This window comes from Rhinoderma darwinii, chromosome 10, assembly GCF_050947455.1.
Source record: "Rhinoderma darwinii isolate aRhiDar2 chromosome 10, aRhiDar2.hap1, whole genome shotgun sequence".
NCBI lineage: Eukaryota > Metazoa > Chordata > Amphibia > Anura > Rhinodermatidae > Rhinoderma > Rhinoderma darwinii.
The window spans coordinates 27055342-27080601 of record NC_134696.1 but is presented as its reverse complement, the minus strand read 5'-3'; the positions used below and the strand labels follow the sequence as shown (position 1 = coordinate 27080601).

The window sequence follows — 25260 nt, the reverse complement described above, 5'->3', positions numbered from 1 at the left end:
TATTTTATACCTAATTATATATATATTTTTTTATAAATTTACACAAACTTATGGGATAGACTGAGTGTTTGTGATCCCTTGACAGTGAAACAAAGCCATTTTTCGTAGGTCAACCTCAAATTGATAGTCCTAATAATTCAATTTAAGCTTCTCGATAACATACCAGCGTTTTTAGAGAATCGGGCTTAATCACAGAGATGTCAGCTTCTGAATGATAAACGTGGTAGGCTTGATGAATGTGATGTCAATTTGTAAGATTAATGTGAAAAAAATCACTACAATCTCAGGCTTTGTTGTTTGTCTCTAGTGTTATACCTATGAGCAATTGGTAAGAATAGTGATCTGAGGTTTCACAGATAATTAAGGAGTTTCTACCATCGTAATGTTGATTTTAGGATAACATATGTCTCAATATATAAGGGTTAATTTAATCAATTGTGTTACAATCCTGAATTTTAAGTGTATGGCGGCAGCATTTTTCTCAAAGGGTTTATCTTGTGAAGACTACCCCCTTCCATTTGCCTTATTAGAACATATGAACATCATAGAAGCAATCCCCTGTCCAAAGTCAAGATCCGCTCACAAAGAACAACTCTTGCTCTGGTAAACCCGGCCCGTCCATATTTTACATGTTTGGCCATTTATTTGAATGGCCGCATGTAAATACTACATTTCATCCCTGGCATCCTTGGGCTATACCAGCTGATTGAAGTAGGTTTCTGAATCTGGAACTGCCCTGATCAGTTTATCGCGTGTTGGGCTTTAATCTAAAAGCTGTGATGAGGCAACCCCTATATAAAAAAAAAAGTTTTTTTGTGAATAATCATTAGAGGTCCCACCCCTGCCCAGCCCTCTAACGTTAATTATTTACTAATTATTTACACATTATAAAGGTTTTGTGCCCAATAAATAAAATTTTTAATTTTAAGTGCATTTACCTCTTTCTCTTATATTTTAGTTTTTCCCACTGTTTTGCATGGTTGGTCCATGAAGGTTAGGTATAATAATTTCCATAGGGCACATTTTTAACTGGTTATTATACAGCATTATTATCTTCTTGGGTGCTGTACATATGAAATACAGAGATGATAAATAACATGAGACGATAAAAAAACCCCCAGTAAATCAGCATTGCAACTCTCACGTTCAGGAAAACACGAGAGCCCGTCGTATTCTGACAGGAATTTTAACCACATACGCAGATCATACTTCAGGGCTGCCGGCAGCCGAATGAAGTGATGAGGTTGTTTAACTCCCGCCGTAGCCAGTGATAGACGACGCAAAAAAACTCTACCCATCGGGAATATTCTACAAGCAAAAGCGAATTGACCCAAAAGGGATTGTAAATCACTTTATGTCACCCTAATACACGAACCTATGCAGTCCTGCCGTCGGGATAATTTTTCACAAGATAGTTGATAAATATCTTATCACTGGGAACCCCACAATCACTAGAACAGGGGTCCCACGGCACATTACATTCGACACCACTAGGTGGCATCAGACATAATGTGCAGTGGGTAGCAGAAGAGGCCCGGGAATGAGGAGCGGTAAATATAAGCAGGCGTCTTATCTGAGGTCTGAATATATATATATTTTTTTTTTCCGTCTCCATGGCTCCTGTATCCAGAATGAACGCCAGCGCTACAAGATCCTATAGCCCTAACGGTTGCTCTGCATACGGGAGTCATGGAGACAAACAGAACGCTCAGTCTCCTATTGAAGAGTTTTTTTGTTTTGTTTTTTTTTTACAATATATCAAATCCTTTCCCCCTTTTTTCACTCGTTTCCTCCACTCACCCTGAGTGGCAATTGTTAAATTCATATATATATATATATATATATATATATATATCCCAGAAATAAATCCAGCAGCACTCCGGTAATCAAGGTGAAAAAGAGTGGTTTATTGTGCCAACATGGCAAGTGCAACGTTTCCGTCCCACCTTGGGACCTTTTTCAAGCTTGATTACCGGAGTGCTGCTGGATTTATTTCTGGGATATCTACATGGTCTTTGGATCAGGACTATTAGCTGGCACCCTTTTATTGCTGAACTACTTTTGCTTGGAAACCGAGTGCTGCTGTCTCTCTCTGCTGGTATATATATATATATATATATATATATATATATATATATATATATATATATATACACTACCGTTCAAAAGTTTAGGGTCACTTAGAAATTTCCTTATTTTTGAAAGAAAAGCACAGTTTTTTTCAATGAAGATAACATTAAATTAATCAGAAATACACTCTATACATTGTTAATGTGCTAAATGACTATTCTAGCTGCAAACGTCTGGTTTTTAATGCAATATCTACATAGGTGTATAGAGGCCCATTTCCAGCAACCATCACTCCAGTGTTCTAATGGTACATTGTGTTTGCTAACTGTGTTAGAAGGCTAATGAATGATTAGAAAACACTTGAAAACCCTTGTGCAATTATGTTAGCACCGCTGTAAACAGTTTTGCTGTTTAGAGGAGCTATAAAACTGACCTTCCTTTGAGCTAGTTGAGAATCTGGAGCATTACATTTGTGGGTTCGATTAAACTCTCAAAGTAGCTAGAAAAAGAGAGCTTTCATGTGAAACTCGACAGTCTATTCTTGTTCTTAGAAATTAAGACTATTCCATTGAGAAATTGCCAAGAAACTGAAGATTTCCTACAACGGTGTGTACTACTCCCTTCAGAGGACAGCACACACAGGCTCTAACCAGAGTAGAAAGAGAAGTGGGAGGCCCCGCTGTACAACTGAGCAACAAGACAAGTACATTAGAGTCTCTAGTTTGAGAAATAGACGCCTCACAGGTCCTCAACTGGCAGCTTCATTAAAGAGTACCCGCAAAACGCCAGTGTCAACGTCTACAGTGAAGAGGCGACTCCGGGATGCTGGCCTTCAGGGCAGAGTGGCAAAGAAAAAGCCATATCTGAGACTGGCTAATAAAAGGAAAAGATTAATATGGGCAAAAGCACACAGACATTGGACAGAGGAAGATTGGAAAAAAGTGTTATGGACAGACGAATCGAAGTTTGAGGTGTTTGGATCACACAGAAGAACATTTGTGAGACGCAGAACAACTGAAAAGATGCTGGAAGAGTGCCTGACGCCATCTGTCAAGCATGGTGGAGGTCATGTGATGGTCTGGGGTTGCTTTGGTGCTGCTAAAGTGGGAGATTTGTACAAGATAAAATGGATTTTGAATAAGGAAGGCTATCACTCCATTTTGCAACGCCATGCCATACCCTGTGGACAGCGCTTGATTGGAGCCAATTTCATCCTACAACAGGACAATGACCCAATGCACACCTCCAAATGATGCAAGAACTATTTAGGGAAGAAGCAGGCAGCTGGTATTCTATCTGTAATGGAGTGGCCAGCGCAGTCACCAGATCTCAACCCCATAGAGCTGTTGTGGGAGCAGCTTGACCGTATGGTACGCAAGAAGTGCCCATCAAGACAATCCAACTTGTGGGAGGGGCTTCTGGAAGCATGGGGTGAAAGTTCTCCCGATTACCTCAGCAAATTAACAGCTAGAATGCCAAAGGTCTGCAATGCTGTAATTGCTGCAAATGGAGCATTCCAAGACCAAAGCAAAGTTTGAAGGAGGATATTATTATTTCAAATAAAAATCATTATTTCTAACCTTGTCAATGTCTTGACTATATTTTCTAGTCATTTTGCAACTCATTTGATAAATATAAGTGTGAGTTTTCATGGAAAACACAAAATTGTCTGGGTGACCGCAAACTTTTGAACGGTAGTGTATATATAGTCTTTTTAAGAATTAGTGTACTTTTACACGGGCATACAAATTTCCCATAACGAACATTGATCAGCAATATAGCAAATCGATTGGCGCTCGTTTACTTCCATTTATATATTCCAATTAGTTCGGGCGATCATTAATTTCTACTCCTCTCATACAGTTTCCACTATTGTCAGCAGCACATCCCCTCTTTACATGAGGAAATATGCTACCGACAATGATAGTTTTTATGTCATCATAAAAGATGCGATCAGCAATGAACAGGAGAATCATCGTTCGTCACTTCATGGATTGACACAAGGCAATGATTATCGCCCTGTGTAACAGGCCCTTTAAACTTTACACATTTTGTAAAAATAAACAATATACCGGCATACGTATGCATGGCACCTATTAGTAAAAGACATTTACAAAAAACTGCCCTGGGGAACTTTGACTGGTGTCTGACATTCTTCATGATGATGCCATGCCTGGTGGCAATGCCGCCTGGTTTGGTGATCCACATTACAAGGGGGCTTGCACTGACAGGGTTACCTTTCTATACACCAGGCTGTATAGGCTTAAAATATGAAAATGATAATGTCTCCGTTCAGCGAGGCCTCTCTCTGCATAAATACTGCTGTGGTCGACCTCCACTTGTCAACAAACTGGTCTGATGTCATCTCGCTATTTATAACAAAGTTGTTATATGCAGAAATACATGATCCCCTAGGTATTTTTAGCTACAACACTGGACCTTCCTGGATCTTACATCTTAAGGACTCAGAATGGCTTCTAGGGAAAAAAAACCCCGTAACACAGCATCCGATGGTACATGTCGTATTTTTATATACAGAATCTGACCGAAAAAAATTGTATGCCTCTGTATGATATTGGGAGCATATGGAGGTGCAGTAGGACCCCCATACACTTCTCTAGGTGCCCCGGCTCTGTACAACTCAGAGCTTGTATTAAACTATAATACCGCCATGTGCACCTAGTGTTAAATATATATATTTTACATTATTCAAATGAGCTTTCAATCACTTTAACATTTTCAACCACTGACTGCATTAAAGCTTGTTAAATGTATACAACCGATTCCTAGAAAATCATGTCATCATTGATTGAGCTCTACATGTGGTAAACGCAAACTGACACACACATCCGCACCTATCGGGATATCTAAGCTTCAGAGATTGAAAAAACTCTGCCTCATTACCCCCCAACTGGGAAGTGTGACAAAAGTCAGAATTGGTTTATGGTATAATGACATTAGTTTCCACCTGGCATAACTGGAATTGATGGAGCAGGATCTAGGTGTAGATGTGCTAGCTGCATGCATGCTAAGCAGCGAGACGGATTGTGTGGCTCAGTCAGCAGCCGATTGGCTAGTAGCAGTAGACAGTTCTTCGAAGCAAGCTCACAAAGCCGAGGCAGTGAACAGCGAAACATCAAGCCTGAAAGAACTAGCTGCGAGCAGAGCAGATTCTCACTCTGCAAGCATCACTTCTACATACAGTGTCTATTGGAAGTAACACTCATCTCATTGCCAAGAAGACCATTATGACAACTTGGCCTGAGGAAGCCTTCTCCTTAACTGTACCAAGCATCTTGGATCCAGCAGGGAAGGCTTTCTACATATAAAGAGAAGAACATTTAAGCAAGTTGAATAGGAATTTATTAATTCGTAGATTTGCAAGAAGAAGCTAAATTTGCGCGAACAGCCAAGTGTGATCACATTAAAATAATACAATTATTTCAGAACATTTTTGGAAATCAAAAGAGTATTTTTGAAGTTGAAAATGTCCGACCAAGAGATCGATGACTTTGATGTGGACAGCTTGTCGGACACCTCGAGAATGATTCCGGGACTCCCCCCTTATAATATGGAGGACCAGCTCTTGCCCATGGAGTCTCGGAGTAAGTGGGGCTGCTGGATTTGGGCTATGTTTGTATCCGGAGCTAACTTTTTGGCTTTTCTGGTTAACTCAATCATCCTGGCTGTCATATTCACCATCGTTTTGACTCCAACCATAGTAGTGGTTTATTTCGGATTTAAATGTCATTCAAGGGTAAGTACATTAATATTTTGTGAAATTGTGTTTCCGAAACTTAAAAAGGGTAAGGATATATTTAATAGGATGTTACAACGTGAGAATATATGTGCTATCTAGTCTGGAGAGGAAAGGGTTACAGCTTACTTTGCCTGGACGTACAAGGCAACTCATTATTTTCCGTGGCATTATCAGTTATTAACACTATTGATTCCAGCTCAAGAAGTGGGAGCATGGTCCAGGCAAAAACAGAATTGTCCTAATTACGTATCAGGGGATGTTTTTGAGACATGTTCTCTGTATAATTTCCTATACATAAAGTGGCAGGCAAAGTTCTGGTACTGGAAATGGTAACCAAAGAGTGTAAGAATACTCATCACGTGCATCAGCTTTGTACATCTCAATGAGGTACTTTCACTAATGCATTTGCAAATAAAAAGAAAGTAAAAAAAACATTACCCCTGGTTTAAAGGGGCACCTGTATTAAGGACAACGAGATATCTTGTTGATCGGCGCTCGTTTGCTCCTTTCACAAGGATTTATGTTTGGGGATGAGCGATTATTACTGCGATCGCTCGTCCTCATACATTTCTAACATGTGCTGCCGACAACGATAATATTTCTTGCAGTAAAACGATACGATCAGCTGATGAACGAGCGTTTGCTCATTCATTGGCTGATCGTCGCCCTGTTTACACCGGGCAATGATCAGGAACGAGCATTCACATTAACGCTCGTTTGCCTGATAATTGGCCCGTGTAAAAGTGACCTAAGACTGGTTCCTCACGCCAGTAACATGGCCACATTTTAACATCCTTATTACAGACCCACCCCCTCGCCTCTACTGAACCAAACCTAGATCACCATGGGCTTCTATGGTGATCTGTTATTGATGTTAGGTATACAAGACCAGACTTTAGTTTTTTTTTGTGGTTTTCGTGGCGATTTTTCCAACAATATTTGGAATTTCTGCAAAAGCCCCGCAGTTTTAAAAAAAAATTAAAAAAAATAGAGCAGTTTTAAACCGATTACGAAAATTACGGCAAAATCACATTAACAACTGTAAGAAAAACGACACATGTAATCAGGGGCGTAACTAGGAAAGACTGGGCCCCATAGCAAACTTTTGACTGGGGCCCCCCCTCCCCTGGGTGTCACACAACCCCCCCTCCTTGTAGATAGTGCCTTTTTTACAAACCCCCCCTTTTGATAACGCCATACAGCCCCCCTGTAGATAACGCCATACAGCCCCCTTTGTAGATATCTACAGAGGGGGCTGTATGGCGCTATCTACAGAGGGGGCTGTATGGCGCGATCTACAGAGGGGGCTGTATGGCGCTATCTACAGAGGGGGCTGTATGGCGCGATCTACAGAGGGGGCTGTATGGCGCTATCTACAGAGGGGGCTGTATGGCGCTATCTACAGAGGGGGCTGTATGGCGCTATCTACAGAGGGGGCTGTATGGCGCTATCTACAGAGGGGGCTGTATGGCGCTATCTACAGAGGGGGCTGTATGGCGCTATCTACAGAGGGGGCTGTATGGCGCTATCTACAGAGGGGGGTGTATGGCGCTATCTACAGAGGGGGCTGTATGGCGTTATCTACGGGGGGGGGTGTATGGCGTTATCTACGGGGGGGCTGTATGGCGTTCCCTACGGGGGGGCTGTATGGCGTTCCCTACAGAGGGGGCTGTCCGGCGTTATCTACAGGGGGCACTGTATGGCGTTACCTACAGGGGGGTCTATAGGGAATGCCATACAGCCCCCCCTGTAGGGAACGCCATACAGCCCCCCCTGTAGGGAACGCCATACAGCCCCCCCTGTAGGGAACGCCATACAGCGTCGTCCCCCCTGTAGGGAACGCCATACAGCGTCGTCCCCCCGTAGGGAACGCCATACAGCGTCGTCCCCCCGTAGGGAACGCCATACAGCGTCGTCGTCCCCTGTAGGGAACGCCATACAGCGTCATCCCCCTCCTGTAGGGAACGCCATACAGGGTCGTCGTCCCCCCCTGTAGGGAACGCCATACAGCGTCCCCCCCTGTAGCGAACGCCATACAGCATCCCCCCCCTGTAGGGAACGCCATACAGCGTCCCCCCTCCCAAAAAAATTCGACCTACAGTGTGTCCTAATAAAAGACATGCATCCCCTATCCACAGGATAGGGGATACATGTGTGATCGCCTGCAGCGATAGGGAGAACGGGGGACTGAAAGTCCCCCAAGTTCTCCATGACTAACCTCTGACTTCCGGCGTCTGTGTCGGCAGCTCTGTAGAAATGAATGGAGCGCTGGCCACGCATGCGCACAAGCGGGACCGGCGCTCCATTCATTTCTACGGAGCTGCCGACACAGACCCCGGAAGTCCGATGTTTGTGATGGAGAACTTCAGGGGACTTTCAGTCCCCCGTTCTCCCTATCACTGCAGGCGATCACACATGTATCCCCTATCCTGTGGATAGGGGATACATGTATTTTGTTTAATGGCAGAGCAGGGAGATACATCCCTGCTCTGCCGTACTGTTCAGTGGCGTCCCGCTGTAGCAGCCATAGCAGCTGCTAGCGGAGCCTCCGGCCATGGTGGGGGCCCGTGCCGGCGGGCGACACGGGCCCCCTCATGCCGCGGGCCCCGTAGCAGCCGCTACTGCTGCTACGGCGGTATTTACGCCACTGCATGTAATTGTACCCTAATGCAGATTTTGTGCCATAACATACACTAGTTTCTGGCGTAAATTATGGTAAATCTGTTGGTCCATGGGAAGCCCCATCCCTCCCGCTAAACCCCGCCCCGAAAGAAGCGAGAGAAGTAAAAAGTTGCAAATTATAGTGCAAATATGGTTTGTGACAAAATCTTAGAATTTTTAACACCAGAAAACTGGCATAAACATTTAATATATTCCTCTCAGTGGTAAATTTATTAATTGATTTGCGCCTGTATTTTGGTGTAGAAAGTCACAAATTATGGTGCTCTACATATTTGCACTATAATTTGCGACTCTTCTCTCCTCTCGCCACTTGAGAAAAATGGGAGCATTCAGTGGGAGGCAACGCGGCCAACAGTGGTCCGACAAATTTGTTACGTTTAAAGTAAAAAAGGACAATCCGAAATGCACCAAATTTATTAAGAGGATTATGTCTCTTAAGAAATTTGGCGCTTTTTAATTTACCGCACTCCAGATTAGGACTGGCATGTGAAACACTAGTCTTAATAAATCTCCCCCATTGGCTAAGTGCTTTACTTGAAGTATCCTGGAAGGGAGTCTCTGATTTTAAAATGGTGAGCACCATGGAAACCAGCATCAGAACGCCTAACAACTTGCCATAAATGGTAACTTGAAAAAAACATTTTTTTTTAAAAGAAATAAATTTGACACTTTTTGGAGGATTTGGGTTATTGTCCTCATGTCACCAATACCTTTCTACTTTGTTTGAATGTAATGGATATTAAATCATTCTTTGACCTACTCTGGCCCCAAAATGTACCTCACTGCGCCCCTACTAGGGAAATCATGCCATCTTCCCCCGCAAGCCCCGTAATGCAACAATGCCTACGGCTGGGTTCCCACGTAGCGTAAACGCTGTGAAATTTCTGCAATTGGACTTTGTGTGGAAATTCTGCAGACATTAATGGGGAGGAAAAACCAGCAACAAATAGCATATGTTGCAATTTTCACTGCAAAAACGCTGCTATTCCACCGCAAAAAACGCAAATCTGAAAAAAAGAATAAACCTTTTTTTTTTTAAGTAAAATTAATAAAAAAGCCAAAACTTACCCCCGGGCGTTGTCATAGAGAAGCGTTCGTCTGTTCTAAGGGCAAATCACAGGCTGCAGCAGTCACATTGGCTGCAGCGTTATCCCAGAAGGCGGGACTGCACTCAGAACTGAGGGATGCGTTACTATGACAACACTCCGGGGGTGACTATTAACAATTTGGTCAGTTTTTCTTGGCGGAATACCTTGTGGCTCATGGGTCGATAACGCTGTGTCGTTTTACGTAGTATATCCGACCCATGGAAACACAGCCTAACACTGTCCAATCAGTATTGACAGAGTGAGACCATAGAAACCCGTCCAATTAGCAAAGGGAATTAGAACGTCCAGTTGTGAATTTATACATACATTTCCAGGAGGAATAACAGAGGAATTCAGAATTCAAACAAAAGATTCTCTAGGATTGTTATTTCATGAGGAATACAAGTATTTACTAAAACAGACATGTCTGGAGAGTCGACTAACTAACTCCTCAACTAATGCTGAAGCTTCTTCATTCTGAAGACAGGTGGGGGTCCTGGCAGGCAGACCCCCGCTGATCAGGAAGTTATGGCATATTCTGGCTATATTCCATCACGGAAATGCTCCTTTAAATTGCTGCTTAAGAAGATGACAAATTCTATTTAGTATGTATGGCACAGTTTGTGTTAACTTTAGTATCTGATAGATATTCAATAATCTAGCGACTCCTCTAGTTCTCCTAATGGCTTTTTTCTCAGTCTATATTGTTAAAGTCTTGTCCTCTGGGTCACCTTACATTTATACCTAAACTGCAGTAAAGATGAGCTGTTCCTTTAAGTTGTTTTTCCTTTTTCTTGCCTGAATATGGATGATATTCCCCAGTAATTTCACTGATTCCAGTGCATGATGCTACTGACAGTAAATCAATGCGTGGCGACACTGTGACAACTGCAATTATCACATATGAAGGCATAAGTGCTGCAGACAACATGCTGCGTGATGTTTTTTTTTTTTACGTATCCAGTATTCTAGCGCACATTTTTCATAGTCGGAAAAAACCCTACTCTGATTATCTGATTTTTTGCATTGACCTATGTAGAAGTATGAAATCTCTAAAGAATATAACTGTCCCGATATATGGTGTTTCACAACATAATAAATAACCAAATCATTAATGTCACATTGATGTGTTTTTCTCCTTAGTTGCTACCTTGTCCTGCTACAGCAAGTTATGGCATATGGCTGGGACCCCCCCCCCCCCCTATTACTGGAACGGGGCCATAACGCTAGTAAATCACAGCAACCATTTCTAATCTTGTGCCACCGGTGTTGCAACTGAGCAGTTCTCTGTACTGTGCCGCTCCCAACCTGGCACTGTGCAGAAAACTGCGACAGGACCCCAATCAAGTGACTGGGGCTGAACTGCCATAGCTGTAGAGTGCTGGGTCGAGATTGGCACTTTGAAAGGAACAAATCAGAAGGGGCCGATGCGCTTTATCAGGAAAAGTACACACAAGATATATCATATCTTGCTGTTATGAGAAACCCCTTTAAGGCTACGTTCACACGAAAGTGAAAAACGTGTCTGTTCGGCTTTTTCCGGAAAGCCGATGTATCGGAGTAAGGGCTCATAGACTTTCTATTGAGTCCGTACACCAATACATTTATTTCCGTAAAAAGTCGAACAGACACGAAGCGGCTGAGCGCTCACACGAGCACTTCAGCTGCTTCGTTCTAGCGATTGGTGGGGGTCTCGGTGCTCGGACGCCCACCAATCCAAACTTCTGACATGTAATATAACAGAGTAAAAAAGACACGGTGCCACATAGTGCAGATCAGTAAGTAATGTAGGAGAGCAAGAAAAGAATACATGCTCACCTTGTAGTTGTGAATACTGGCAGGTATTACACTTGTAATATGGAGGTACACTGTGTCATGTGGGTGAAAGCTGCTGCCCGGTCCCATACGCAACGACCATAGGGAGTTGCCGGTAGTGATAAATGGACCAAGGGAAAAGAGGGACCACAAAGGCGCTGCTTAATAATGAAATGAACCCAAGTTCATGTTTAATGAAGGGTAAATGATAAGAAAGATGCTACGGACCATTATTAAGCAGCGCCTTTGTGGTCCCTCTTTTCCCTTGTTCCATTTAAAACTTCTGACATATCACTATGACATGTCAGAAGTTTGTCAAACGTTTAGCTACACTTTAAGGGTATGTGCACACGGTGAGAGGCTTTTACGGCTGAAATTACAGACTGTTTTCAGGAGAAAACAGCTGCCTCGTTTCAGCCGTAAAAGCTCCTCCTCGTATTATGCGAGGCGTCTGTGACGCTCAGAAATCTTGAGCTGCTCTTCATTGAGTTCAATGAAGAACGGCTCAAATTACGTCCAAAGAAGTGTCCTGCACTTCTTTGCCGAGGCAGTCAATTTACGCGTCGTCGTTTGACAACTGTCAAACGACGACGCGTAAATTACAGGTCGTCTGCACAGTACGTCGGCAAACCCATTCAAATGAATGGGCAGATGTTTGCCGACGTATTGTAGCCCTATTTTCATGCGTAAAACGAGGCATAATACGCCTCGTTTACGCCTGAATATAGGTCTTGTGAACCCAGCCTAACTGAGTGTTGCCTACCATTTCCATTTTTTCTGTACTATTGGGAGGCTGGGACCATGCCCCTGGTTTGGCGTGCACCATTATTCTACCAGGTAATATAAGGAGTGCTGTTCCCATCTCTGCTTCTGACGGAAAGGTCCAACGGAACCCATGAACGGAGTCCCGACGCAGATGTGAACGAACCCTAATGTGAATGGTGGATCCTGTGTTATCAATATAGAGGTGTTACCTGACATTGTAATCTTGCCTGTAATGATATTGGGATGACTGCTGGGAAGTGATCTCTTCAGCACAGGAAGGGTCAGTCTATAATGGATGGTGGATCCTGTGTTATATATATAGAGGTGTTACCTGTCCTTGTAATCCTGCCTGTAATGATATTTGGATGACTGCTGAGAAGCGATCCCTACAGAACTGGAAGGGTCAGTCTATTGTGATGCTCAATGGCCAGAGTAAAAACTGCAAAATGTCAGGTTTATTTTTTAATATAGATAAAGACATAGAAAATAAAAAAATCACTAACATTTAAAAAAATATATATGGTTAACATGAAAACTTTAATTAAACAATAGGTCATTTTCAGTTGACATAATTCCTATTAAATAGAATTTCCTTGGTTTTGTACATAAATGAACACACTGGGAGAGATTTACTAAGTAAAATGCGCCAAAATTCTGGAACAAAAAATGTGGCGTTTCCAAAGTGTGCGCCAAGTTTATCATGTGTTTTAGACAAGTTTTGCAGCTCCTCCACTAACCCTGGTTTTTTAGGAACTGGCACAGCTCTTAATAATGTTAGGAATAAGCTATTGCCCCGACTTCCTACACTGGGTTTGCGGTTTATTAAGTTTAACATATACACAAAATGTATTTAACTTTTATTAAACAGAGTACAAACCTCAGCAGACCTGACAATAGGATTATATGTTCCCATAGAAGCTGACTGTATTGTATTCCATTTACTTCAGAGTATTTAACACCTTTAATGGGATTTACATTCACAATTCATTCTTGTTGTTTTCATCTCATTATAATGGATGCATTAAATGGATTAAATCTCTGTTAATAACAATTTGTGGTGTTTTCCTGTTGTGAAAAGTTCATGAATAATCCCATAGGAATTATTTTAAAATAACAATGTTGCCAATTAAACCAGGTGAAAACAGAACCATAGAGGTCAAACAGCTAGAGGTCAAACAGCTTGATGTCAATCCACCTCTAGTCCCTGCGGGGTCAAGAAGAATAAATCCTCTTAGCTAATCCTATTTCATGGAAGATCGAATCGATGCATCCTGAAAATAAATTGGACAACATGAAGACTATTCTGATATATCACGTCCTTTGGGCTTGTGACCCTCATAATATATTGTAATGTTTGTAGGGAGCCCAATAAAGTGAATTAAATGAAGGCAAAATGTTAAATTGACAGAGAGGTAAAATAAATTACAAATTTAAAGGGGGGCTCCATTGTTTGGTTATTATTAATTCCATTGATTTATACATAATTCTTCCAATTAAAGAAATATCCTAACAACTCGTACCATGACTTTATACTTTATACTTTATCCGTTATCTTCCCAAGTCTTTCCATATTTCTTTGGGGGCACTCATTTTGCCTCCCTCTTCTTCTCACTAGGAGAACAATAGGTTTGGGGGACGGGAGGGGCATAGATTGCTTTGTCTCTGATGGGAAGGTAGTAGAAACCTACTTGTCTGATTGAACCATGCAAAATCAAGCCACACCTTCTAAGTTAAGCTCCACCTCATCAACACAAGCAATGAGAAGCAATGAGAAACCCAAGGTGTAAATGGCACCTGTTTGTTTCAGCGGATAGTAGAAGCCCCTGCAGACTGACAAAAAGACAGGAGTAGTTACTTACACACATCGCATAGGTGTAAGTGCTGCATGACGGGGTTAAAACAGGAAATGTATGGGATAAGGAAGCTATAAATGGTTAATAAATTGCAGGAGGGGCTTAGTGATGTTAAGGTGCGCGAGGCCCCCTGGTTTTAGGCTTGTCATTGGTCAATGGTTTGATTTCCTGCTGGGCAAAGTCCCCTTGAACAGTTGATTGTCTAATGGCTCATGCACACGACTGTGTGTGCTGTCCGAGTCCTGTCAGTGATCCGAGGAAAGATAGGACATGTTCTATCTTTCCTCGGATCGGAGACTTGGACCATTTTTCACGGACCCCATTCACCCACTAAAGTGAATGGGTCCGTGAAGACTATCGGGTGCCACTCGGATGCCATCAAAAACGGCCCGAGTGGCACAATGGTCGTGTGCAAGAGACCTAAGAGTGCACTACTGTTGTAATGGGTTTAGTTTTTTACAGGGGCATTAATGGATATGTCGGGTTATAGGTTTTGAAACTGAACCTAATGAATCCTAACAGATCACATTGACTTTTAATGGGTCCATCAGGCTTCTGTTTTACTGGCTACAATAGAGCAATATAAACCCGATGGAAAATAACGCAAATGTGTCCCCAAACACTAAATATAACACTTTTGAGGTTTAAGTACAGTACATCTTATATAAAATAACTTTTAAATCGGAAGGGATAATACAAAATTCGATATGTTACTAGTTTCCTGACGCTCTGGAGGCGTCCTTGTTGTATGGAAGGTGGGTGTTTTCGGGGCTGCTTGCTGGGAGCATTAATTGGGATGTTTATGCTGCATGCGGTCTATCAAGGTCTACATGATGAATAACCCGTGTTGTACAGAACATTGAAATTATCAAGAGGTTTATTTAGAGATGTTTGTTTGCTCCCTGCACTTGTTTTATTACCATAATTAGAGATGATGGTTCTAATAGTTTGAAAGCGCACAAAAAAAACAAACTGATTTGGTAACATTATAAAAATGTAATTTTTCAAAAGAATAAATAGAGCATAGATTGGACAAGAAAATCCTATCTAAACAAAGTGAAAAAGTGAGAATTATTATTAGGATGATGAACTAATAACGCAAAATAACGCTCAAATAATACCAACATACAGTGCCAACGTAATGCTGCATGACAAATCCAGGAGATTGTTATGATAATTGCCCAATTTAAGTGTATAAAACGATTAATGAATTTTGACAAATTGTTGTCCTTTGAGTTTTCCTATTGAACTTTATATTACTTGTGCAATTATGTCATAGTAAAAATCATAGTTGTAATGATGTAAATGTCCATCTTATGTCTATTTCTAGAAGTTTTTAAGCCAAGGTCCCTCTACTCAAATAAATTACATCACAGTACCCCCAAGTTTAAAATCATACACATCAGGCAGTGACAGGACCCTCAAGAGACAAGGAACTAGGGTGTGGAAGACTTGAGACATGTAAACGTGACAAATTAAAGGGAGAAAGATTAATAGGTAGAGATATAGCTAAAAAAAACTTGAATATCTTAGGGAATTACAAGCTGTTTGTGTGTCTGTAGTGGAAGCTTGCTAGCTAGCTTAGTCCTGTGATCACAGCAGCCTAGGCACTTGCTGAAGTAGTGTGTAGAAATGTACTAACAGGGGAGAGGCGGGGGGACGGGGACAAGTGTAATTTTAGCCAGCACTCATGTGGAAATGATGACCATGACCGGGCTGCATCTCCCATGTATCTGTAATTTGGCAGACAATGATGACAACTTACTGTTAGTAAATTAGGAAGGAGAGGTCTGCAACACAAACTGAGTTTTGAAGGGTACATGAGGATCTAAGGAGCACTGACCTGTTTATTTTTCACTGAAGAGAAGGCAAATGTCATTGTCTGCAGCAACGCCCAGGAGTGCAGTGGAGTGCAGGGACGAGGAAAGGTGAGTTTCTGTATGTCTGGTCTGGAGCCTGTATTGGGAATAGTAGTCTGGTCTGGGGTCTGTATAGGGGATAGTAATCAGGTCTTTTTCTTTAGGGGACAGTAGTCTGGTCTGGGGTCTGTATAGGGATAGCAGACTACTCTGGGATCTGTAAAGGGAATAGTAGTCTGGTCTGGGGTCTGTATAGGGGTAGTAGTCTGGTCTGGAGTCTGTATAGGGGATAGTAATCAGGTCTGGGGTCTGTTTAGGGGATAGTAGTCTGCCCTGGGGTCTGTATAGGGAATAGTAGTCTGGTCTGTGGTCTGTATAGGGAATAGTAGTCCGGTCTGAGGTCTGTATAGGTGTAGTAGTCTAGTGTGGGTTCTGTCTAGGGGATAGTAATTATAACATCCATGGTCGCTGACCACGAACTCCTTCCATCCACTCGATGCCCTTCTCTCCAGAGATGTCTGCACATGCGGCCGTCCTGTTCCACAGTGACCACCAGGGTACGCTCGCAAGCTCAGTCCAGACTTAAGGAGCCAAAGTGCACACAGGTGGGAGATTGAGCTGATTGCTCTCAAAACACCCTGGGCCATAAGAAGGGCTGTGCCCCTCCCTGCAATGCCTGAGCGTTGTTGTCATACCCTAGTCTGTCTAAGCAAATGGTCTCCTAATGTTTCCCAGTTCCCAGTGTTTCCCTTTCCTGCTACCTGTAACCTGTATCCCGTGCTATCCTGGTCAAGTACCATGTTGAGCTGAATTCGTCCTGTGCTGTATACCATGCCTGTTTTGCTACACCACGCCTGGAGCCTGCCTGCTGCCTAGTCCCAGCCGAGCCTGTCTTGCTACTGTCTGAGCTACCACAGGTACACTATACGAACTATAGACTGTGACCTGTGTCTTGTTGGCCAGCTGCCATACGTCAAGGGGTTAGGGCCCAGTGGGTCCATGTACCCAACGTGACAGTAAACAAGTCTGGGATCTGTTTAGGGGATAGTAGTCAGGTCTGGGGTCTGTATAGGGAATAGTCTGGTCTGTTGTCTGTATAAGGGGATAGTAGTTTGGTTTGGGGTCTGTATTTAGGGGCAGTCTGGTCTGGTCTGGGGTCTGTACTTAGGGAGAGTCTGGAAAAAAGTGCAGCAGTTGCCCATAGCAACAATCAGATTTCCCCAATCACAGCCCTGGAAGTACAGCTGTGATCTGATTGGTTGCTATAGGCAACTCTCTAATATTTTTTTCTGCACTTATTCTTATAAATAAGAAAATTCAGTGCACATTTATAATGTTGAATGGTATGTCCGCCATAAAACACAGAAAACAAAGCATTGTAAAGGGTGGCCGGTAAAAAGAGGTATCTGTAAAAGCGATGTGGCTTACGTAAACGCACATCACCGAAATCTCGCTAAAAGCCATTTCCAAAATTTGTCACATATGGCTTCATTTGATATGTGATAATACATTTCACTGTAGCGAGCTCTGTTGGATTTAGCCAGTCCTCTTGGATCTCACTATAAACTCCCACCCTATAAAGGTGAAAATCTTCAGAAGACAGATATCATACAGTAAATTCTTCTTCCGAGGACCCCCCTCCATTACCCAGAGTTGCTGCAAGAAGTCTCCCCTGTTCTGAAGGACCCACCACAACCGAATGTTTAATGATCCACAATTCATTTGTATGGCTGCCATTTCTTACCTTATTTCTCAGGCAGTGGCTGCTGCAGTAGAAATAAGTTGTCATCCGATATGATCCTGCAGTGATCCCGCGGCGATCAGCTGATTTCCAGCAGCTCCTCTTACCTATATTCATGTAATTCTGTCTACTATATGACACAGTTTGTATGGACATGATATTGCATTATTATAGTGGCACTGTATACTGCTACAATTTTCTCCTTGCATGTCCCTATTATAAAGGCACTCTATGGGGATATTATTTTTGCATTGTAACTTCTATCTGGCCTCTATGGGTTATTATTTAGGTGCTTGGTATTATTTGGGTGCTGTGGGCAGTGGCGGATTAAGTAGACCATGGGCCCCCCTTCCTCACCGCCGCCCTGCCGCACCGTAACTATTTTTAACACTACTTTTTGGGGCAAGCATTAACAGTGTTACGATTCCCCTTGTCACAGGGCTGTGTCCCTACATACTGACAGTATCACACTGTGCAGGGACACATCCTCCTGACAAGGGGAATTGTCTATCAGTCCTGGACTGCAGAAAGACTTTTTGTGAAATACAAGGATTTCCTATAATAAACATGTCAGGAGAGGTGACAGATTCTCTATAAATCTAGTGACTCACAGGTGACGACGTAGTTTTTTTCCTCTTCTCCATCAAGTCCAGACTTCATGACGACTTTTCCCGGCCATGACCCATTTCTGCAGAATTTGCCACTCAGATGTCTTTGGCTCCTCACTTTTCCAACATTTCCACACCTATAAACAAAGATAATATTATCATGGTGCCACACACTGTGCCCCTAAATATAATAGCACCAAACACTGCGCCCCTGAATAAAATAGTACAAACACTGTGCCCCTAAATATTATAGCACCATAGACTGCGCCCCTGAATATAATTGTGTCAAACACTGTAGATAGCACCACACACAGCCCCCTGTAAATAGCGCTACACAGTCCTCCCCCTCTGTAAATAGCTTCACATAGCCCTCCCCCTCTTGTATATAGTGCTACACAGCAATCCCCCTTAGATATAGTGATACACAGCGCTCCCTTCTATATAATGCTATACAACAATCCCTCCTTGTATATTGTGCTACACAGCGTCTCCCCCCTTGGACCTGCAGCTCTTGTAATTGCTCAGTATAATGTCCTCCGTAGCTGCCCCCACAGTATATTGCCACCCATAGCTGCCCCCACAGTATAATGCCCTTCATAGCTGCCTCTACACAGTATAATGCCCCATAGATGTGACACAGTATAATGCCCCCATAGCTGCGACACAGTATAATGCCCCCATAGCTGCGACACAGTATAATGCCCCCATAGCTGCGACACAGTATAATGCCTCCATAGCTATGACACAGTATAATGCCCCATAGCTGCGACACAGTATAATGCCCCCATAGCTGCGACACAGTATAATGCCTCCATAGCTGCGACACAGTATAATGCCCCATAGCTGCGACACAGTATAATGCCTCCATAGCTGCGACACAGTATAATGCCCCATAGCTGCGACACAGTATAATGCCTCCATAGCTGCAACACAGTATGATGCCCCATAGCTGACACAGTATAATGCCCCTATAGCTGCGACACAGTATAATGCCCCTATAGCTGCGACACAGTATAATGCCTCCATAGCTGCGACACAGTATAATGCCCCTATAGCTGCGACACAGTATAATGCCTCCATAGCTGCGACACAGTATAATGCCCCATAGCTGAGACACAGTATAATGCCTCCATAGCTGCGACACAGTATAATGCCCCCATAGCTATGACACAGTATAATGCCCCCATAGCTGCGACACAGTATAATGCCCCTATAGCTGTGACACAGTATAATGCCCCTATAGCTGTGACACAGTATAATGCCCCTATAGCTGCGACACAGTATAATGCCCCTATAGCTGCGACACAGTATAATGCCCCATAGCTGACACAGCATAATGCCCCATAGCTGACACAGTATAATGCCCCATAGAGGTGACACAGCATAATGCCCCATAGCTGACACAGCATAATGCCCCATAGAAGACACAGCATAATGCCCCATAGCTGACACAGCATAATGCCCCATAGCTGACACAGTATAATGCCCCATAGAGGTGACACAGTATAATGCCCCATAGCTGACACAGCATAATGCCCCATAGCTGACACAGCATAATGCCCATAGCTGACACAGTATAATGCCCCATAGAGGTGACACAGTATAATGCCCCATAGCTGACACAGTATAATGCCCCATAGAGGTGACACAGTATAATGCCCCATAGCTGACACAGTATAATGCCCCATAGCTGACACAGCATAATGCCCCATAGCTGACACAGTATAATGCCCCATAGCTGACACAGCATAATGCCCCATAGCTGACACAGCATAATGCCCCATAGCTGACACAGCATAATGCCCCATAGCTGACACAGTATAATATCCCCATAGCTGACACAGCATAATGCCCCTATAGCTGCGACACAGTATAATGCCCCATAGCTGCGACACAGTATAATGCCTCCATAGCTGCAACACAGTATAATGCCCCATAGCTGACACAGTATAATGCCCCTATAGCTGCGACACAGTATAATGCCCCTATAGCTGCGACACAGTATAATGCCTCCATAGCTGCGACACAGTATAATGCCCCTATAGCTGCGACACAGTATAATGCCTCCATAGCTGCGACACAGTATAATGCCCCATAGCTGAGACACAGTATAATGCCTCCATAGCTGCGACACAGTATAATGCCCCCATAGCTATGACACAGTATAATGCCCCCATAGCTGCGACACAGTATAATGCCCCTATAGCTGCGACACAGTATAATGCCTCCATAGCTGCGACACAGTATAATGCCCCTATAGCTGCGACACAGTATAATGCCTCCATAGCTGCGACACAGTATAATGCCCCATAGCTGAGACACAGTATAATGCCTCCATAGCTGCGACACAGTATAATGCCCCCATAGCTATGACACAGTATAATGCCCCCATAGCTGCGACACAGTATAATGCCCCTATAGCTGTGACACAGTATAATGCCCCTATAGCTTTGACACAGTATAATGCCCCTATAGCTGCGACACAGTATAATGCCCCTATAGCTGCGACACAGTATAATGCCCCATAGCTGACACAGCATAATGCCCCATAGCTGACACAGTATAATGCCCCATAGAGCTGACACAGCATAATGCCCCATAGAAGACACAGCATAATGCCCCATAGCTGACACAGTATAATGCCCCATAGAGGTGACACAGTATAATGCCCCATAGCTGACACAGCATAATGCCCCATAGCTGACACAGCATAATGCCCATAGCTGACACAGTATAATGCCCCATAGAGGTGACACAGTATAATGCCCCATAGAGGTGACACAGTATAATGCCCCATAGAGGTGACACAGTATAATGCCCCATAGAGGTGACACAGTATAATGCCTCATAGCTGACACAGTATAATGCCCCATAGAGGTGACACAGTATAATGCCCCATAGCTGACACAGTATAATGCCACATAGAGGTGACACAGTATAATGCCCCATAGCTGACACAGTATAATGCCCCATAGAGGTGACACAGTATAATGCCCCATAGCTGACACAGTATAATGCCCCATAGCTGACACAGCATAATGCCCCATAGCTGACACAGTATAATATCCCCATAGCTGACACAGCATAATGCCCCTATAGCTGTGACACAGTATAATGCCCCATAGCTGACACAGTATAATGCCCCTATAGCTGCGACACAGTATAATGCCCCATAGCTGACACAGTATAATGCCCCATAGCTGACACAGCATAATGCCCCATAGCTGACACAGCATAATGCCCCATAGCTGACACAGCATAATGCCCCATAGCTGACACAGTATAATGCCCCATAGCTGACACAGTATAATGCCCCCATAGCTGACACAGCATAATGCCCCATAGAAGACACAGCATAATGCCCCATATGTGCGTACCTAATAAAAAAGAAAACATAATTGCTTACCTATCCCGGTTCCCACGACGGTGGGGGATGCGATGCTTCTCCTCCTATGCACTGTGCTGAGTGACTCCGTGCAGACAGGCACGATGACGTCACTACATCGCGCCTGCCTGCACCGAGCCGCTCACGACAGAGTGAATGCTGGAGCGAGGCTTCAGCATTCAACCCAACTGAATCTGCGTTCTGCGGATGCAGATTCAGTTGGAAGCGGGCAGCGCGGTTCAGGCCGCGATGGGCGGTTCGGGCCGCGATGGGCGGTTCGGGCCGCGATGGGCCCCCTGGCAGCCTCGGGCCCCGATGGGCCCCCTGGCAGCCTCGGGCCCCGGGCGACCGCCCGAAACGCCCATATTATAATCCGCCATTGGCTGTGGGGTAATGCTATTTGATCACTATATGGCATTATTATATGGGCACTGCATGTTGATATTATGTGGTTTCTATGTGGCACTATTACTACAATACTATATGGCTATATTATGTGAGCACTGTGTGGTGTTTTTTTTACGGCATTATGTGGTGTGTTTATGTAGCCCTGGTATGACACATTTTCAAGGGCATATAATATGAAGGTGGTGGGGGCTTAAATCAAAATAAACTCACCTCCTAGTATGTGTCTTAAAGGGGTTGTCCTCTACTCAATAACTGATTACCTAGCCACCGGATAAGTCATCAGTATATCATCGGTGCAGGTCCAACACCCGGACCACGCACAATCAAGCCGCTCCGGTTGCCTCCAGATACCAGATGTTATGACCCATTATGCGATGTACGGAGCCGGAAGCAGTTGGCTCCGTACATAGCATAGCAGTCGTACTGCCGAACTGCAGCTCTGCTCCTATTCACTTGCAGTGCTGCAGCTCGGCCTCTATCCAGTAGCCGGAGCCAACTGCTTCCGGCATGTATGTCTGATGCTCGGAGGCAGCTGGAGCAGCTTAACGGTGCGGGGTCCGGGTGTCAGAGCCCCACAGATCATGTACTGATGTAGACAACCCTTTTAAACAGTCCTCACCTATCTTAACACCTCGGCCATGATTGAACTTCAGATCATAATATAGTGAAAGGCTCCTCAGGAGGAACCTTCTTGAAGTACTTGAAGGGAAGGGGGCAGTTTATCTCCAAGTCATTCACTAGGGCCCCAAAGCGAATCTTAGCCCAGTCTGTACTGAAGCTACAGGATATTGGTCTCTGAGACAATTATAATGTGTACATCCAGCTTTAGTGACAAGACGTCATGCCATTGAATAATAGATCATGTATTTACCTTATTTGTAGTTTTTTAACCCATTTTTTTTTGTTTAGATCTTTGTTGAGGACAGTGAGTTGAATTCAAAGGCAAAACCTCAGGACTCTTTCAATTGTGATCTGCTGTCGCCATGGTTAAGTTTTGATGTGCAGTGAATTGAACAAATGTCCTTCACTCAATATTAATTTATTCTTTCTGGTGCCATTCATGTTTTTAATGACCTTTGGTAACATGAATGAAACCGCTTTGTAACTGATCTAGTAGTTATTTTTACCTTAATCAGTATAAAGATGTAGCTATCACCTACTTATTTTTATTTTGGGTACAAAGTAACCTCTTGTATTGTATAGGAGGACATTTAAAAGATTGTATGCAATTCCTGCTAATTGCTATTACTAATAAAATGCCTGAAACTGATTTGCATGTATTTGACTTATGGGGTTATGATGATCTATTATAGAGGAAGGGGCCCTTATACTGTTATTTCACAAGGGCTTCGTTCTTCATCAGCCCATGATCATGGTTTTGATTTGACTTAATTCGGCACCAGATGCTCTGGCTTCTTGCTTTGTTTTTGCATTTTTATTTTTCTTAAAGGGAATGTGTAATTTAAGTTTTTCAGTTAAACATATTTTTATAGAATTTTGGGTGATTTTTTTTATTTTCCATGTTATTATTTTTATTAAATAAACCTTGAAATCTTGCAGTTTTCGCTGTGGCCACTGATCCTCACAAAAGACTGATCCTTCCTGTTCTGTAGCGATCACATGTACAGAATATATAGAATATAGAATTAAAAAATTGACAATAAAAAAATAAAAATAGACTAGAAAAAAAGAATATGTGTCAGTGTTTGACTCCCTCCTTATCTGACTCCAATTTGAACTGCTCCATAGTCTTGCCAGTAAGCTCTACTTGGGATCTCTAATATTGGGTCCATGGAATTTGTCCCTGTCATGCTTATTGATATCAACAAGATAAACTCAAGCACTCCTCTGGTCAATATGCAAAGAAAATATTACATTTTTGGATCAGGCAATGAAATAGAGAAAATATGTTAACATTTTGGCCACAATCCGGCCTTTGTCAAAACTCTAGGGAACAAAGGTCCAGCACATGATATGATATGAAAAAATACAAAACTGTTTATTTAAGTCAAAATTAAAACAAGAAGTTAAAAAACCCGGGGAAAGAATGGCCACGCATTTCGAACTTTTCAGTTCTTACTCAAAGCTACGTAGACATTGAAACTTGAAGCTATCAGAAAGACTGTGCCAACCACTCATAATACAGTGACTCAACATTCCTGACCACACATGTGGTTTTTCGGCCCAAGTTTATGTACAGTCAGCCATATACACAGTCAACATTCATTGACTAGCCTAAATTGACAATATCAGAATTGGCATTTAGAACAACTAATGGGATGACTAAAAATACACCCTATAAAGATGATCTTTAAGTATCTCAAAGTAGCTTTAATATTACAGACATATTTTTTTATGGCAATGTAATATCAGAGAAGTGCTTTGAAGTCTTCCCTAAAGGTTTAGTGTGAATTTACCATCAAAGTCTGAAAGCTCCGTGTGTGTAGGTCAATACACTTAGAAAGAAATCAATTTTCTTCATCCACAAAGACAAATAATATGTCTGCTTAAATACTGCAGTTAGCAGTTTACATTGACTTTAATTATTTAGCTTTTTCTGTACTAATGAAACCATCGCAAGTTCCTTCCAAAAACTTTTTTTGAAGAGTCATCAAATTTATTTAAAATGTTCTTAAAATGAGTAGTCTGCTTTGGAAAGTTTCATTTTGTGAAAAAAGTCCCCCAATATTAGCTGATCACAGGATGTTTTCTTGCTTTGACCCCAAGCGATCAGCTGTAAACTATAGAGAAAACAAGCAGCAAGTGTTTAATTTCCCTACAGCGCCACCACAGGGGAAATGAAGCATTACATAGTTTCCATTGAGTTGTCCATGTAATCCACTCTGGCTAACTAGCTAACAAGATATTTGAGAATAGATTTTCTAAACCAGACAACCCCTTTAATGTTTGTGCTCACCGGGCTTAGTTGGGTGCTATAAGTACGTAGCTATTCAACCCTAGAAGCAAAGCTCCATACCTAAAAGCAATACCTCCACATATATTGCATCCGATGGAGCATGACACTTCGTATGGAATCGGAAGCATACAATGAAACAGTAAAGACTCATACAATCAGAGGTTGTACGGAGCCATGTATGAGGCTTTACATTACAGTGCTATCACCGATATACCCAATTTTGAACCCCTTCCCCAGCATCCAGGTCCCCTATAGCAGTAACACAGTGATCACTAACTGACACTAATTTCTGAGGCTCCTCGGTTTGAG

The 25260-nt window shown here is 42.9% G+C and overlaps 1 protein-coding gene across 1 annotated transcript in view; it reads left to right on the top strand.

The window, feature by feature from the left end:
- The first annotated feature begins 4954 nt into the window (after window positions 1-4954).
- TMEM278 (transmembrane protein 278) overlaps window positions 4955-25260 on the top strand; it is a 65866-nt gene continuing 45560 nt past the window's right edge. Inside the window, exon 1 of the mRNA XM_075839613.1 lies at window positions 4955-5827. Coding sequence (XP_075695728.1) covers window positions 5558-5827 — 270 coding nt within the window. The 5' untranslated portion in view covers window positions 4955-5557. The remainder of the gene's footprint in view (window positions 5828-25260) is intronic.